Source organism: Sinohyriopsis cumingii, chromosome 16 (assembly GCF_028554795.1).
Source record: "Sinohyriopsis cumingii isolate HCF-2022 chromosome 16, ASM2855479v2, whole genome shotgun sequence".
NCBI classification, from domain to species: Eukaryota; Metazoa; Mollusca; class Bivalvia; order Unionida; family Unionidae; genus Sinohyriopsis; species Sinohyriopsis cumingii.
In genome coordinates this window covers 29,303,261-29,322,201 of record NC_142976.1, presented here as the reverse complement: position 1 = coordinate 29,322,201, position 18,941 = coordinate 29,303,261, and the positions used below count along the sequence as shown (strand labels likewise).

General features: G+C 34.0%; 2 protein-coding genes across 3 annotated transcripts in view; one reads left to right on the top strand and one right to left on the bottom strand.

The window, feature by feature from the left end:
- Positions 1-692: 692 nt before the first annotated feature.
- On the bottom strand, positions 693-14,536 carry LOC149780125 (zinc transporter Slc39a7-like). Of its 2 annotated transcripts, XR_016415010.1 has the most exons (4): positions 13,520-14,536; positions 9,572-9,783; positions 6,038-7,875; positions 693-5,949 (listed from the first exon to the last, which is right to left on the bottom strand). XR_016415010.1 is itself a non-coding variant. In XM_089936895.1 (3 exons), the coding sequence occupies exons 1-3, from the start codon at positions 14,442-14,444 to the stop codon at positions 7,624-7,626; spliced, it is 1,389 nt and encodes a 462-aa protein (XP_089793021.1). In that variant the 5' UTR covers positions 14,445-14,536; the 3' UTR covers positions 693-7,623. The 2 variants fall into 2 exon arrangements, 1 of the variants encoding a protein (XP_089793021.1); XM_089936895.1 differs by having other exon boundaries at positions 693-7,875.
- A 98-nt stretch (positions 14,537-14,634) lies between these two features.
- The window catches only part of LOC149780124 (protein odr-4 homolog), a 59,884-nt gene continuing 55,577 nt past the window's right edge, over positions 14,635-18,941 (top strand). The window contains exon 1 of the mRNA XM_089936894.1: positions 14,635-14,823. Coding sequence (XP_089793020.1) covers positions 14,728-14,823 — 96 coding nt within the window. The 5' untranslated portion in view covers positions 14,635-14,727. The remainder of the gene's footprint in view (positions 14,824-18,941) is intronic.

Below are 18,941 nucleotides of genomic sequence, written 5' to 3'. Positions count from 1 at the left end.
CGCAAACCAGATGTTTTAACTTTACGGATGGGTCGGATAATTAGGCAATTTCTCCATCAATTCTGGCACAATTAATGGATTGTTCTTTAAAAATTATATTAATTCTAGCTATTTTCAGCACTAGATAAATATTTTTCTTACCCCAGTTATGGATCCATATGACAAATCATTTAATAGTATACTCATTTGTTCCCACACGAGTCAGAGGTTGTAGAGTAAATTTTCTGTCAGTAACTCCCAAGGATACATTTCTATCAAGAACTTCTGGACGTATTTTTAAACTTTTTACACAGATAAGATTTGCACTAACTTTTGCCCAACAGTAAATAATCTCCACAAGTTGTCTCCCCATAACATTTGCTCACTTACAAAAATAAAGATCACAAATGATATCTTTATAAGTAATTAGATCGATGTTTTAAATAGATACATTCATGTTAATCAGATAATTAATAATAATTAAATAGAGAAATATACAGTAGTCAGATCTGTCTTTTAAGTCCATTTCATTCCCATGAAACGACTCAACACAAACTAATGGATCAAGAGAACAAATGATAAAGACTTTAACTGTAAAAGGGCAGTTTATGATCATCAATAATCAAACATCTAAGAATTCCATGAATGCCCAGTCATAACTTTATAAATGGACCGACTGTAAAAGCATACTGAGTAAATAACAACATGTAATCTAAAGACTTTCATAGATTTAATTCTTGTTTAAATTGTTTACAGTGAAATATTTAAAAATTACAAGACACAGATTGACGATGTAAGTACACATGTACTTTTTTGTAGTGCAGATTTAGCATCACTTTCATCTGTACTATGATTGTTAATGTCAAAATAACATCAATGTTCCAAAATGTTTTCATAGCTAAAAAACAAATAAATTTTATCAAATACATTTGAATGTATTAGGGCTGTTCCAGTCAAATATACTTGGGACCCAGGACACCAAAATGTGGCGCTCTACAGTTTCATATTCTGCATAGGGTTAGGTTTTAAAAGAAAAATATTTCCCCCCATTTTCCTCATTGGTGATAGTGGCTATTTAAAAATGCCTCGTACATCTTGGGTCTTGTTAAAAGAATATGTTATTCCTTTATTTTGGTGAATGACTGATGTGTGTAATATGGGTCATAGAGTATACAGCTTGGCCTTACTTCAAATGTGCACCTATCAAAACACTGCTTGGTCATTTTTACTTCCTGGACTTAAATTGTAAAAAAAAAATAAAAAGATAACTTTGCTGGTATTGTCTGTTTGCCAAAATTTCTCTTCCTTATTTTAATAACTGCTAAAACTAGTGTACTTTGGACAAATTCAAGCTGATATTTTCAGCACATGGGAGCAGTCATTTTGGTTAGCAGTGTGCTTAGATCATTTACAATTTCCACAAGTTCAATATCCAAAGTAATTTCAACCACAGGACATGATAGTAACAGAGGTATGCTAACATTTTCTATATTGTGCATGTTGCAGATGTAAGCAATTTCACCTTACACCCGTCACACTCTCAAAAGTTCATAATATTTATGAAGTGCCCCCTAGATGCAATTTTTATTTTTGTGTCATATTCAAATGAACTCTACAAATAATCAGAATATGCTGGCAGTGCCCTCCCTTTATACCATGCTTAAGAAGTGCCCTCCCTTAGTACCATGTATGTTTAAATGAAGCAACCCCCTAGAGCGCAAGTTCAACATGTCAATATGCTAATAACAAGACAAACTTAAGAATTACTAAAAGAAAATTATGGCATGAAAATTCATTTGTGGCCAGACATTGTTACAGGTAAGATGTTGTAACAATAGTTCATTTTCATTACTAATGAAGTTTTTTCGTAAACTGAACATATTCAATATACAAATAATAAATTCATCAGTGATTCAAGATCTTTGGGACATTTAGGCAAAATAAATGTAAAACAAAAATAATATCTGCCGTTCACTTTCTACTTAAGTCAACATGAAAAATAAATATGCATTCATTTATGATCAAAATAATCTGATATGTTCTATTACCACCAACACCAAATAAATAACAATACCAATATACTGAAGATTCAAGAGAAATCATTGATTTTACAGAAATATTCAGCTTTATGTAAAATCAAATCCTAAATATGTAGATATGACAACATGTAATATTTCAGTTTTGAAAAAAAAACCACAGACACTAAGCAACCTCTTTATATTTCTTCAATTCAACGGAGTATGTAAACACTGCAAAGACGAATTTGTCTACAAGATTAGAATCTCTATCAGCAAGAAGTTATCATTCTGTTTTTAATGCATCAAGCAGCATAGTGACCAAGACTAGTTCTGATACATTTCATTATAATGCTCTATATGAGAGACGGCTGGTAATGATCAATTTCTCTATTCAAATGATGCCTGGCAGTTGTCTAGTACTGTATTCAAGTGATGACTCAAAGTGATCAAGCACTGTATTCAAGTGACGACTGACAGTGATCAAGTACTATCATTCAAACTTGCACAAAACATCTAATATTGAGTGAAAACACCATCATACAGCCATACTTACAGCATAGTTAACACTGAGTGAATACACCATCATACACCTGTACTTACTGCATAGTTAACATTGAGTGAATACACCATCATACAGATGTACTTACAGCATAGTTAACCCTGAGGCAATACACCATCATACCACTGTACTTACACTTACAGCATAGTTAATACTGAGTGAATACACCATCATACAGCTATACTTACAGCACAGTCAACACTTAGTGAATACACCATCATACAGCTATACTTACAGCACAGTTAACCCTGAGTGAATACACCATCATACAGCCATACTTACAGCATAGTTAACCCTGAGTCAATACACCATCATACAGCTGTACTTATTTTGAGTGAATATGCCATCATACATCTGTACTTACAGAGGGTGCAAAATCCTGGAAATTTGTTATATTAAGTTAAAAAGTGAACTGATTTGCATAATTTGAGACCAATAAAAATTTACTTAATAACTTGTAGTCAAAAACTTGTAGTCAAATTTTCTGTGTAGAAAATACAAATAGGCAGCTCATTTAGAGCTCTGGCCTTCAATAATTTAGTAACCTTCAATGTTTTTAGGCCAAACAGCAGCAGTGGGTCTACCACAGGATTTTTATCACACCCTGTATCTAATCTACACCTTAACTGATGATGCTGCTATAGTACTGTTGCTCTATCACACCTTTGGAAGGTTCCAACATACAACAGGACTTAATATTTTGAACTAATAAGACCATTTCTAAAAATATACCTAAACATTTTTTCTTTCTTGCAACCATTAATATTATAAAATATATTATTATATATAATATAATAATAATAGTATTTTAATAATAAATTATTAAAATAATATTTCTACACAATAGCATGAATGTGATAATTTGTGTAATAATAAATAAAGTCTTGCATCAACTCAGTCATGTAGTTAAATGATTTGAAAGATAATTTTGTATTTCATGTCAAGACCATGTGACTGTCTTTACCCACATTCCTTTTCAACAAGCTATATTTATTGTACCGTAAATATGTATTTACGCAAAATACACTCTACACTTTCAAACACGCATATATAAAATTAAAAATCTCTGTGCATCCACATTCTAAAAGGGTAAAAATCACCAAGATATAATATATTGAATATCACTAAATTCTAAGTAAAGAACTTGTACAGAATTTGTGTGATGCTCGAAATCATAAACTAATGTTTAGTCTTTAGTGTCCCATGTTTTGAATTAAAACGTTAGCTAACTACACACGTGAAAACTCAACTTGTCATCAAAGTGACATGCAGCAACTTAAAAATGACATCAACACTTTCTAATTAATGTATATGAAGCATTTCATGTCAAAAGCATCTAATAGATAAATTTAAATTCATAGCACACTCCCTTTTTTAATCATATTCCATATTAGGGTGCCATCTTTACAGGTGACTATGCTGAGTGACCAGTCTGATACATGACTATGATGAAATAAACCATAAAAGTGACCAGTCTGATACATGACTATGATGAAATACAGCATAGAAGTGACCAATCTGATGCATGACTATGATGAAATAGACCACAGAAGTGACCAGTCTGATACATGACTATGATGAGTTTGAGCATAAAAGTGACTAGTTTAATACCTGACCTGTACCATCAACCTCAGCTAATGGTACAGAGCTGGAAAATTGCAAACATAGAAACAAATACCAAAAATTTATTTGGCAGAAAACATTAACTGCCATTATGCATATATGACTGAGGTTTAATTAATATCACAGGGCTTGAACTAAGGTCAGAAATAGGAGAAGTGACTTTCATCCAGATAGAAAAACAAGATGACCTGTATGTTCAGCATTGCTGGGACACAAGACTCTGGCCACTAGGTTAAAAGGGCAGAATGAGCAGTCTTTGTTTCATAATGATCTATTCCAAAAGACTGAGAAATAACCGCAAATTAAAACTTATTCAAAACCGTAATGCAAGTTTTCTGTGACTGTGACCTTGACCCTAAGGACAAGAGGCAGGTATGCATGTCAGATTTGAGCTGCCTTAGATTCATCAGAATTATCAAAGGATTTAGGAAATACACAAACAAAAAACAAAGACCAAACTGTTCACACCACTGCAACTGATGGTGCTACAGCTATCAGGAAAGACACTGCTACATTTCCAACTGAGGTCAGCTCGACAAAAAAGTGCCTTTCAAAAATTAATAGTCTGAGGGTGAAGTTAGGGAGAAATAAAGTGTAAATATAATTTTCATTTGCAAATATATATTTATTGGATTGAAATATGAGTAAAACTAGCTTTTTACTCTCAACAACATCTTTTTTCATGATCAAAAATAGAATGATCTAAAAATGTTCTCAGAGAAAATACTACTGTGCTGAAAATTACAAATGCATGATTCAGTCAGATGTACATTCATAATGCATTATCATTTCATGACTCTGAAGCACTTTTTGGACACTGGTCAAAGACTCAAATAATCCAAGAGTATTTGTACATACCCTATCAGAATTTGAGAAGAATGTGTGTTTTTAAAAAGAGTTTTGCAAAAATATTAAGAACTTCTTTATTCAACTATATATTTGCTTCTTTATTCACGTCTTAACTTGTCACTCAGTAGTTGCTAATAAGTGGCAAATACAACCCACGTGTTTTCTCTAGGACCTTTCATGGAGTTTCAATATAATTCTATTTTTTCAAGGCATTTTTTTATTCTTACTAAAACTGAACATTAACCAAGTTATTTTGTTTATCAATGCATAAATACAAACTTACTCCATGTTATTTTCTTTATCAATGCATACATACAAACTTTCTCCTTTTTTTTTAATAATCATTGCATAAATACAAACACAGGTAAAAGAAAAAGAATAGTGTAGAGTGAAGGGAAACAACCTTTTGTGCATCAATTGATCAACCAAATTTTATGCCATTTTAAACATTAATTCTTTCAGTGTTTTAAAATAAAGAACTACAATTCTGAATTTAAAAATTGATATCAACATATTTATATTTAAATGTATACATTTTGTATTCCCTCTCAAAAACTGAAGTTCAAGAACTTTTCAAGGATACCAGATTTCATTGGGGGAGCTCATCTCAAAATCATTGACAGAAGTGGAGATCATTGCATTGCAAAGACCACTACTGGACAATAGAAATGATTCTAGTTACCTCTCAGCTGCAAATCTGAGCCCTGCAAAAGCTAACATCAGATGACAATAAAGGCCAAGGCCCATTATCAGTGTTTTGAGGCCATGCAATATGTGGAATTAAAGCCCATATCAGTGTTTATAGGCTTGGTGATCTAGACAGTTAACGCCCTTTATCAGTGTTTTGAGGCCAGGCAATCTACAGAGTTAATATCCTTTATCAGTGTGTAGTGAGGCCAGACAATATGTAGAGTTAACACCCTTTATCAGTGTTTTTGAGGCCATGCAATATGTGGAATTAAAGCCCATATCAGTGTTTATAGGCTTGGTGATCTAGACAGTTAACGACCTTTATCAGTGTTTTGAGGCCAGGCAATCTACAGAGTTAATATCCTTTATCAGTGTGTAGTGAGGCCAGACAATATGTAGAGTTAACACCCTTTATCAGTGTTTTGAGGCCAGGCAATCTACAGAATCAAGATCCTTTATCAGTGTATAGTGAGGCCAGACAATATGTAGAGTTAACACCCTTTATCAGTGTTTTGAGGCCAGGCAATCTACAGAGTTAAGATTCTTTATCAGAGTGTAGTGAGGCCAGACAATATGTAGAGTTAAGGCCCTTTGCCAGTGTTTTGAGGCCAGGCAATATGTACAGATATCGTTAAGAGAACTCCAACTATAAATTTTAATGGCTGGCCATTAAAAAGAGCCATTGCTTGTGGCTGCTAATGTTTCATTGGTACCTGAAGCACAAAAATAAATTAAATTTAAGTCCATTATTAAAACAGCATTCATTCCCAAATTTTTTAAACACCACATAAATAAGTGTCTCTATTAATTTAGAATATTTAATGTATATTTCAAAAATAAACATCAAAGTGAATAATGAAAGTGATTTAAAAAAATTAAACAACAGAAAGAGAATAACGAAAGTGTTTTTCAAATATACACGTTAAAGTGAATAATAAATATATATTTCAAATACACACATTATTAAAGTCAAGCAATGGGTGGGAAGGAAGAAGGCATGCATGCCTTTTCAGCTGCTGTGATTACATACTGATGATCAAAGATAATTTCCAGCATTTAGACTGCCATTCACATACACACAAAAAATATCAAATGAAACTATACATAGCCCACTCTAAGCTAAATAAATGGTTGGCAAAAGCCAAGCTTAATGCATGTGTATTATGTCACTAGTAGACAACATCTGCCGAGCATAAGGCCATTTTGCCTCAAAAGGAGAACAAAGCTTAATTTGAAAAATGAAACATTCATCTAATACAGTTTATGTTTACAATTTGAGGAAAGCAAGTCTCACTGGCAACAAATCCACATCAGTGAGTGATTTTACACAGTACCAATAAACATAATTTACACATCATATCAGACAACAACAAAAATGTGTTTATAAGATATACAGTGCTTAAAATCTACTTACTCCTATTTTAAACATGCATTATTTGCCTCAGTCAATTCTGGTGTAAGCCAATCATTTTACACAGTACTGAGACACAAAATGTACATGTCATATCAGTCTGACAAGGCTCATGAGAGGGCTGCAGCTTTAATCTTAGAAATGAAAAGCCACTGTAGAATAATCTCAAACTTGCCTTAAAGATCCTCTGTAATAAGCAACCACCTGCCTTAAACAAACACCTTTACTAGGTCCACAAATTATTACTTTCAAACTTAACTTTATTAACCAACCACCTATCTTAGTCAAATACTTTTATTAGGTTCAATAATATATTATATAGAAATAAACCTTTATTAAGCAACATTCTGCCTTAAACAACCATCTTTACAATGTGCCATAAGCACGGTATGTAGAAATGAACCTGCATTAAGCAACTACCCATATTAGAGGGTCACTTCTGGAGGTTGCTGCTTAACACAGGCCTGATTCTATGCATGCAACAGAGTTCATGTCTACTCATACTGGCCTATCAAAAACATCATGTACACGCCTACTAAAATAGCCAGTATTTCTTTCACGGACTGTCCCATCCTGGTCTCCTCCAACAACTCTGGAATAACAGAGACAGTTGCAATGTAGATGAATCCACCAGCGGTGAAAGGTAAAATCCAGGCAGTTGCCATTTCTCCAATTCCCTCAGCAACTAGGCTGGATAGTGTTCCCAACATTGCACCAACTGCAGTTGAGAACTGAAGCATCATGGCCTGTTGGAAAATAGAAATGGAAAAATCTGTTATTTACATGTAGTGATACATTTTGGACTAGAACGAAATATTTTTTCTCGTTGGAAAAAATAAACATATTGCCTACTAATAGTTCTCCACTTAATTCTGAAACTTGCAGTCCTGGACATCTTCCTTGGAAAAAGTTCCAGTCCATTCCTGAAAAATGCAAGTCCCAATAATGCTACTCTTTTCCCAAGCAATAATTCAGAACACTAATATTTGATATTAAATAAATTGTGTATTATTTGACATTACAGAAAACTGCATATTATTTGATATTTCAATAAACTGTATTATTTGATATTACATTAATTTGTGTATTGTTTGATATTACAATAAACAAAAGAAAATTAAGACAGTTGATAACCATTGTTGATAATTGTCACAGTGATACTGTAACAATTCTCAATGTCTTTCATTAATTTTGTGTGCAAACATAAGAAAGTGAAGAGGCTATTTTTACTATCCTTGCCATGTCAATTTATTCATTTAGCTTCATTCAACTTAAAATCAATGAATTTTCCAAGATATCAGTGTTGCACCTAGAACATAGGCCTGCAGAGTCCCACAGATTTTTGTCCGACATGCCCACATTTAGACCCTGTGTGCCTGTTGGATGCGCCTTTTGTCTATTTTAGTTCAGAGAAAAAAATCTTAAAATCTCCTTCATGTACATCCATTACAAAGGTAAATGTAAACTGAGAAACTTGTACATATTGAATTCCATGCTCTACATTGCTGGTCAATGTTCACATCAGCGTGGATGATATATGAATAGTATAGGAGAGGCCTATTGAACATGTTATCCTTTTTAGGAAATACCATAATCAGCTGATGCATACACGGTTTCCATATGTAATGATTGCCAAGCGAATAACTGATCAAAAATAGTACTGGTAACACTCCATTATTTCTTTAATCAAATTTGTTTGCATAACAGCAAAAACAAACAAGCAGTCTGTCTGTAAATACTAGTTTAGAGGGATATATGCAATTTAAAAATACTTGCCAATTTACTTGAGCAACCCTGACAAAGAAACATTTATGAACAGAAAGCACATGTCAGACAAGTGATAAAACACATGCTCCATTGTCAATGACAGTGATAGGTTTCATAATGATTTTAATACTAACAATTTCACAGAATTTTTTTTATTTTTATATCAATTTCATGCAGTTATGATGAATTTTTTTTAAAGTTTTGCTAGGCCTGCTGGTAAACGTTGAGGAGGTAGGAAGGGTCAGAGGAAGCTCTGACTAGGGAAGCATGATCAATAAGAGACATTTCATTTGTTTCACAAAACCACCATTCCTTTGAGCTGTTTTCTATCATGGCCTATTCCTGTAATTTTGTATTTAACATTGTATTCAGTTTTGTTCATTATGTTGCCATGTTATTTTCTATAAACAAAATCTAAACATTTTCCATAATCCATGAATTATTACAATAGATGGAAAAATCTATTTTATTTCAGTTACCTTGTAAATCTTTCATGAACAAAAGGATACATGTGCAACTGAAATGTTGTACAAGCTTTTGACCAATGTCTGATTACATGTATGTCCAGTTCTTTTGACCCTGAAATGTGCAGCATGCCTTGATTTTAAAACAGCAGGCATCATTCTTAACTGACAATTTTATTTATTTTAGTAAGCACAGTAAGAAGTACTATACCTTTCTCTTGGTACACCCAGACTGCACAAGGATAGCAAAGTCCCCGATTTCATGTGGAATTTCATGCAAGAAAATTGTTATTGTGGTGATGATCCCTAGATTTCTGCCAACAAGGAATGATGCTCCTATAGCCAGTCCATCTGTGAAATTGTGGGAAAAGTCCGCAACTAGATTCAAATATCCAGCCACTTTGATATCTTCCACAGGTTCTTCTAATAACAAAAAAAATGAAATGGAGAAAGTTAGGCATAAACAAATTTTGCCCCTTGTCCACATAATCCTCGAAAATGATACCAGATAGACAATACTAATGTTATCACTATATCACCATCATGATATACAATATCATTGTCAGATCTGGCATGACTAGTGTATCTGTAAAACATGGATTGGGGATACAGTACAACCTTTTAAAAGAAATATCTGCAGAGTCAGCAAATTTTTTTTTCATTTTCAGAAAATAAATGAACCAAAAAAGCAAAACAAAAAACAACAAAACTTGAAAATTCCATTTGATTGTTGATATGTGAGTATGAGTACCAGTAGTTTGTGTGAACTGACAGCAGTTTCAAGCTACAAGTATTCAGGTACCAACATATGGAAACCCACATTACATCCCACGTTATTTCCTTAGCGTTAGCTTGTAAGGCATTGAACACTTTTACAAATTATCATATTTATTCTGAATTAGTAGTTTTTTGCCCAAATGCTGCTTGGCATACTCATTTGATTACATCTTTTGGTTGATTTAATGTTTATATTTTGGTACAGTGTAATGCCATGTGTTTACTCATGTACATTTCTTTGGTTGGAAGGGAGATGCCATTTAACTTGTGGAGTAAGATACAAAGCATTTCCATTGATCAAACACGTTTTTTTTTTTTGTGTTTATAAAGTTTAAACTGAACATTATATTTACTTAAAAAATACTTTCTTTGTTTAAATTATAAATGGATGTTATTAAAATCATGAGCATGTATTTTTCATTTTCCTTTCTGTCTTGCTGAAAGTGATGGACTCCAGAGTTTATGCCTGGGACTCGGAAATAGTTCCATGAGTGAAGAGTCTAGGACTTCTTATCATGAAATTCTGTTGCTGGCCCTAAAATTTGCTTTATCAAAACCTTTTCATAAACAAAATTTAACTGACACAATGGAGGCTAAAGACAATTCACTGACACCCAAATATTGACACAATGGAGGCTAATGAAGATAGAAATCTTTTGCTATGCCTATAAAGACAATTCACTGACACCCAAATATTGACACAATGGAGGCTAATGAAGATATAAATCTTCTGCTAATCCTATAAAGACAGTTCATGGACACCCAAATATTGACACAATGGAGGCTAAAGACAATTCACTGACACCCAAATATTGACACAATGGAGGCTAATGAAGACATAAATCTTCTGCTAAGCCTATAAAGACAATTCACTGACACCCAAATAATAAAGACAATTCACTGACACCCAAATATTGACACATTAGAGGCTAATGAAGATAGAAATCTTTTGCTATGCCACAAAACAATTCACTGACACCCAAATCTGACACAATGGAGGCCAATGAAGATAGAAACCTATGCATTTTGAAAGACTTCACTGTAGTATCATAATATCCGAGGATGCCTTAGCACTAGCACTATATGCTAAACTCTGTTCTCACAGATTTCCTGGCATAGGATACAAGATCCATGACTTTACAAGCCATACTTGATTCCTATATCACTCAGATTTTGAACTTTCCAATATGACTGCTCTGCTAGATGTGCTTTTATAAACAGATTTTTGTTGCTATGACATCATGTGTGGAAACATGACAAATATATGTACATGGCTCTGTCTAACTGTTTTGGTGGTAAATTAAGACACACTGATGGAGCCTTGCCTCTAAACAACAGAACAAAATTTGTTAAGGTTTGGAAAATCAAATATCAAGCCTAATACAAGTCATCTATATATTAAATGGTCATCCACGAATTTAATAGTCATCCATGTATTTAATAGTCATCAATTTACTTGATAGTCATCCATGTCTTTAAATCACCCATGAATTTAATAGTCATCAATAAAATTAAGTCATCCATGTAGTTAATAGTCATCCATGTAGCTTACTGAAATCAGAGAGCAGAAACCACATTTCTTCTTGCAGAGTGTGATCATGACCATTTGACCCTACAATCAATAGGATTCTTTGGACCCAAAGCAATCCAATGTTTGAACTAGTTCCTCTGATGTTACTTTGTAGTACTAATATTACTGTGCACAACCAATTTTCTTCTGTCAAAGATCTTGATCTCTGACCCCAAAGTCAACAGGTTTCTTAGCAACATATTCAATAGAACATCTTTGAAGTCATCATATCTGAGAAGGACTACCTGTCAATGAGTCACACTCGCTTTATGCCTGTTTACCCAATTAGCTATGACTGACCAAAAATATATTTTAAAAAACCAGAAGCACCATACTGAAAAATCTGGTGAATCATTGAAGATTTTACAGGAACTATATTTGGGGAGGTGAAATTATTGGAGTTTCAGGGTTGACCAAAGGACTTCAAAAACCTCAAAATATAGAAGTCCTGAATAGCTTAAAATGAAAATTTAATGTAGCCAAGGATTCTTTGTAACATAGCCTACCTCTTGGTGAAATAAAACCACTGGCACAACACTGTAATTCTTGTGCCAAAAATGCCACCTGAAGGAGACCATACCTTTAAATAGCTTCATGACAAATCCTGATCATTATATGGTGACAAGGCTATATGAACATATCTTTACAAATAATGCAGTCAGTATTAGACAAAATGGCAACCTCTACTAACAAAATCTGTTGATTTCACGCGACATCACAAAACAAGTGTACTTCCATATCTGCCATTTTGATTCTCCAGCCAAGCAAGCAGGCACCTACAAACATTGTTCATCCCACATAATTATGTTGGCATGTCTCATTTTGTGCACAAGAATATAATACAGCATTGCACTCTGTTGTGCATGTCAACTGCATGAGACCAAATGCATGACTTTCCCCCTTTCGTCTTCAAGTAAAACATTGAAATTTCAACCAGCTTTGTTATTCTTTCATAAACAGATCCATCAATAAACAGATGCATAAGCAATGGGATACACAAACAAGTAGAAACATGTAATGATTTTCAATTTACATGGGCTGAAATTAATCATCTGATTATAATTCAAGTTAAAGAGCCAACTGTTAATATATATTTTCATATTTCTAAAAGTTTTTCAAGAATAATCAGTTTTGATATTTGGTACCAAGTCATGATCCATTAGGCAAATGTTTTGTTTTAGGCGAAACTTCTCTAACAGTTATTGCTTACTTTTAATATCATCCTACGTCCATCATCACCACTACAAATACAAGTATCTGACCATACCTATTAAAACTGGTTTGTCAGCGAGCTTTGGCATATGCATGTTTATTGCGAAAAGTATTTGTACATAAAAGTTCTGGCATAATAAACATGCTATGAAATTGTATTTCCGTAACTGTTATTGTATCCCAAAGATCATTGTCCGGAATGACTCTTTCAAGGCGACAAGCTTAGGGACATCACACGAAATACTTTGTTTTTAATAAAAAAAAATAAAATATTGTCTGTTTGTATAAAAAACCATTTCTATTTGATAGCAATATTCACGATTACAGTTTAACTTCACTCTTCTGTCTTTCGATACAAGCCATGTAGCTTAGTTTTATTTTCAAGCTATTGGGGCACATAATTTTAAGTTTAATCTATGTATTGTTTCGATTAAGTAAATATCCTATTCGACAATTAATCAGATTATTATCTTGCATATACGTGGTGACTGGTGTTGATAAAAGTGTGTTAGGGACTCAAAATGGTGACTAAAGGTACACGCTCATTGCACTGTGGGTATTTACATACACAATTGTGACGTCTGTGAAAACAACCCATACCTTTATCAGTTTTCTTATTTGTAACCTTCTTCCCATCTTGAACATCTTTCTTGTCTACTTCTCCACTATTTAACTTGTCTTTTTTTTCATTAACCTCTTTCTTCTCAGTCTCCGTATGAGAATGGCCATGCGAGTGACCTCCCTTTACATATCGAACAAATTTTTCAATTATTAAAAATGCAATTATTCCTGCCAAAACCCAAAGGCCAACTGACATGTCATGAGAATGACCTTCTGCCTCATCATGTGAGTGTCCATGACTGTGTGAATGTCCATGATCTCCTCCACTGTGGGAATGGGGAGAAACTGCATGTGGAATGAGATGAAGGAATGCATCACCAAGCAGACCACCTGATGCAAAACTCAGCAAAATTTTCAACAGATTCTGGTGTTCTCCCGTGTTATCTAACGGTATAAAGATGAGAATAAAGATGGGAGATATACTGATGAACGCGGTAGCTCCGAGAGCTTGAAACCAAATGAGCCAGCTGTAACTCGTCCCTTCTGCAAGGGTTTCCTGCTCTTTGTGGCCATTTTCAGTCTGTGGCTTGATGTCATGTACGTCATCTTTAGCGTCATGAGAATGTTCATGGGTATGCGAGTGTCCATTATGGCTATGTTCGTGGTTATGTACATGCCCATCCTGCCCGTGGCCGTGCGAATGTCCATGTCCATGTGAGTGTGCATGTCCATCTGAGTGTGCATGCCCGTGTGAATGTGCATGCCCATGCCCATGTGAGTGACCGTGATGAGAATGGACGGCTTCCTTGGGCACATTTGCTTCCTGGGAATACTTGAACGACGGCTGTTCGTGGCTATGGCCGTGCTCATGAGAATGACCATGTGCGCTACATGTCGTTATAGCCAATAAAACAACAAATATGAAACAGACGGCAAAACATTCTGCTGTCCGTATGGTCGCCATCTTTAAACGTGTCGATCAGAACTAGCTGAGCGCTTTTTTATCCATATTAACAATAGTGTAGGCTGACAGATTGACTCGGATTGATAACGTGGCCTTCAATCTTTCAACTGGTTTTAACACTATTCACAATAAAAAGTGAAATTTTTAATCACTTTTGAGAACCCGACTAATTTGCCTGTTTGACTGGATTTCAAGAAAATTTCTAACTAAGCAGATACAAGATGTAATAGTTTGAGATATCTACAAAATTGTACTGTCGTTTAACTTCCGGTTAAAAAAAAAAATGGGTAGAACAGTTTTAGCTGACGACAGAATTCAAACATATGTTGGTCAGCTCCTGCAGAAAGGATCATGGCACCTCGGTCTTATAATAGGCCAGGTAAGACTAGAGTAAAATTGGTACGATAGTGAATTATGTTTGGTCAATCCGGCAAAAGATTCGCACTTTATTTGGTGTGTCTAATATGTTACATGTTATCGATGATTTTCATTTACAACCAGTGAGTATAACCTTTTTATTTAGACGGTTAATATTAAAGCAAATGTACCATGACATGGTATTTATTAATGTTGACAAATGTGTACGTCATGTGTTCATCTATAGTAAGTCGTACAAGCCAGGTATTCATTCCAACTATGTCAGTAATGAGTGTCTTATTTTAGAATATGATTACACGTACCTTTGAATAGGACCGCTCCGGTGGCCTAGTATAAGAGTGTCTCCCTCGGATGCGGGAGGTCGTGCTCATTCTGATGTCAGTCAGCATGGTAAACTTGTTTTTGGACAGGCTGCAGGAACCCAACATGAAGAAAATGGACCCCCATTAAAAAAGGAATAAGCCAAATTAGGATATAAACGACATTTAAAGAACACTGGAAAAAAAATTGTCCATGGGTCTGATATGATCAGGATGCATGAAAAATGTGTTCAACCTTTTAATTGTTCAGATCCAGTGCCCCATACTGTGGTACAGGACAATTAAAGGATGATTTAACTTATATTAATCTCAGGTCAGGTGACAGTAAAAACAAAGGCCCTTTAATACCACTGGACATTTTATTCAGATCAGTAGAAAAAGGAAGCTGTATTGTTTAAAAGTTCTGATTTGTTATTTGTAGTAATTTTATATGAACCATTTCCATGAAAACGTTTATTTCTTCAAAAATGGACTTTGGAGCAGAGATTCATTATATTCATAGGCTACTTAGTTAGCAGACCAATACATACATGTACCTTTAAGGAAAATGGTGCCAGATGTTAATTGAAACACATTACAGTGTGAGTTGTGAATGTTGTATGATGGAAAATGTTAGAACAGATGATCTTCTGTTACTTCAAAACATGTCAGATTAATTTTTTAAGAAAAGACTAATCATCACCTCTTTACAAACTTTAAAAGAAGAATATGAGAGTGATGTAGTAGAGCCCTCTGAGCACATGATCATGCTCATTGCAGAAGTCAGGATCATGATCATTCAGTGAATTGTAAGTTATACATGTAGACTAGTTAAAGTGAGTGCTGAATATAAATAATTTTTCATTATATTTTGTGTTTGTATTCTGGTTCTAATCCATATGGATTTTGTGACAGAATCTTGACCAGATGCAGAACCAGGATTATAGTAGCAAAGATAAATATATATCTTTTGTATACATGATGCAATTCTAGCATGTTATATGGATTACACATGATGTAATTCTAGCATGTTATATGGGTTACACTTGATGTAATTCTAGCATGTTATATGGATTACACATGATGTAATTCTAGCATGTTATATGGATTACACATGATTTAATTCTAGCATGTTATATGGATTACACATGATGTAATTCTAGCATGTTATATGGATTACACATTTTAAGCCCAAATTATGCTTGTTACTTTTAATAGCAATAATTATGCTTATGCCTCGGGGGGTTGGGGGGTTGGCAAGTATGCTTTCATACAGTATACATAAAAAAAATCAAAGGGCAAATTCATTTTCACTGTCTTAAAAGAAAACAATAAAGTTTACAGCCTAGTAACAGGACACCTGTTAACAGAAATTAGAAACAATCATGATCACAAATATATCTACTAAATTACTGATGTATATACAGTCAGATATGTACAAACTATGAACATTTGCTTAATTAGTGATCATATTTGTCAAGTCTCATGCTTTGAGAAAACAACTGGATTTTGGGGTTATTCTGTGCCCATCTCCCAATCTCACGATATCTTCAGATTTTTGCAGATAACTTCCGATTATTACATTATGTCTGTCAATTTTCATTTAGCCTTAAAAAATCCTTCATAAATAGATATATCACATGCAATCCACAGAAGCCATGTTCTGTTTTATCATTGCTGGATATTGTTGTAATAAAATATTTATTATCACACTACACAAAAAAAAAGTTATTTAGTAGATAGAATGTGAAGTTTAACCATTATTCACTTAAATTTTTTGAACTCTTTTACCCCTGCAACAATACTAAAATAAACCACAACAGTAATATCATCAGGAATTAGTTTGCATCCCAAGAATGATAACAGTGACTATTGTATAATTTTCTCAACAAGCAAAATAGCATAGAAAAATAAAAATCCCACTGAAGAAATTTACACTAGTAAATAACTGGCATTGCTTTGCCATATATACAAACATTAATTGCCATCATAAAATTAAAAGAAGGAATAAAAAACATACCGTGCAAAATGTGACCTGGAGAAACTAATTTATATTAAATATTTTATTTAGTAACAATGTTAAATGACATGAGTTTACAATAAGTAAATAAGGTGGGATATTAAACATGGGAAAAATAGTTGCCACATGTATGATGGCTTGAGACTGCAGATTTGAACTGTTAAGTTCAATCAACATACACTGTTAAGTTCAATCAACATACACTGTTAAGTTCAATCAACATACACTGTTAGGTTCAATCAGCATACACTGTTAAGTTCAATCAACATACACTGTTAAGTTCAATTAACATACACTGTTAAGTTCAATCAACATACACTGTTAGGTTCAATCAACATACACTGTTAAGTTCAGTCAACATACACTGTTAAGTTCAATAAACATACACTGTTAGGTTCAGTCAACATACACTGTTAGGTTCAATCAACATAGTACACTGTTACGTTCAATCAACATACACTGCTAGGTTCAATCAACATACACTGTTAGGTTCAATCAACATACACTGTTAAGCTCAATCACCATACACTGTTAAGTTCAATCAACATATACTGTTCAGTTCAATCAACATACACTGTTAAGTTCAATTAACATACACTGTTAAGTTCAATCAACATACACTGTTTAGTTCAATCAACATACACTGTTAGGTTCAATCAACATATACTGTTAAGCTCAATCAACATACACTTAAGTTCAATCAAGATACACTGCTAGGTTCAGTCAATATACACTGTTAATTTCAATCAACATACACTGTTAGGTTCAATCAACATACACTGTTAGGTTCAATCAGCATACAATGTTAAGCTCAATCAACATACACTGTTAAGTTCAATCAACATACACTGTTAAGTTCAATCAGCATACACTGTTAAGTTCAGCTTTACACACCATTAGTTACAACAAGATAGGGCATCATTTATCAATTGCTGGCTGGTGCTTACATACACACACTGTAGAACATGGCTTATTTGAAGTATGTTGGAGGGACAGTCCTTTTCACAAAATAATTGCTATGATAAGGATTTGCTGTTAATTAGTTACACTGGTTTTCTTGTTTATTTAATTAAGACTAACCTTTAGCTGTTGTGCCATTTGGCCACAGCTGACCAAAATACAAAAAGGGTGCATACCCTAGGGGAAATTAAGGACTCACAGGGAGAGGCATTACGTACTTGGATAATTTCACATGTATTGGACCCAGAAGATTGGTCAATATTTAGTGAAAATGGCTCTTAAAAATGCCATGAAAAACGTCCCAATTTTAGGTCCCAATCTCCCTATTATTCAGTCTACCGCTTGGCTGTTGAAAAGTTTACAAATATGAGTGACGCAAATACAGACCTGTAAATAATGTTAATATCTACTTAATTACTGATGTATATACACTTACAGTCATACATGTTCAAACTATTAATATCTACTTAATTAATTAATAGTCATACATACAATTACTGATCCATTTAGTCCATTCACAGTTAAAGATTTTGATCAAAATTCAACAATGCTGATGACCAGTTGTCCAGATGAAATTCAGGGACCGGACTTTCCTTGTCAGGCATACCTGAAATTCTCAGGGACTGGACATTCCATGGAAGACATGCCTGTAATTCTCAGGGACCGGACATTCCATGTCAGGCATGCCTGAAATTCTCAGGGACCAGACTTTCCATGTCAGGCATGCCTGAAATTCTCAGAGACCGGACTTTCCATGTCAGGCATGCCTGAAATTCTCAGGGACCAGACTTTCCATGGAAGACATGCCTGAAATTCTTGGGGAGATGACTTTCCATGTTA

Excerpts from the sequence above, each read along its gene's own strand:
- LOC149780125 (XM_089936895.1), bottom strand. The coding sequence starts at position 14,444 with ATGGCGACCATACGGACAGCAGAATGTTTTGCCGTCTGTTTCATATTT. Across the intron at positions 9,784-13,519 it reads AAATAAGAAAACTGATAAAG|AAGAACCTGTGGAAGATATC; the intron begins GTATGGGTTGTT and ends TTTTGTTATTAG. Across the intron at positions 7,876-9,571 it reads CTGGGTGTACCAAGAGAAAG|GCCATGATGCTTCAGTTCTC; the intron begins GTATAGTACTTC and ends ATTTTCCAACAG.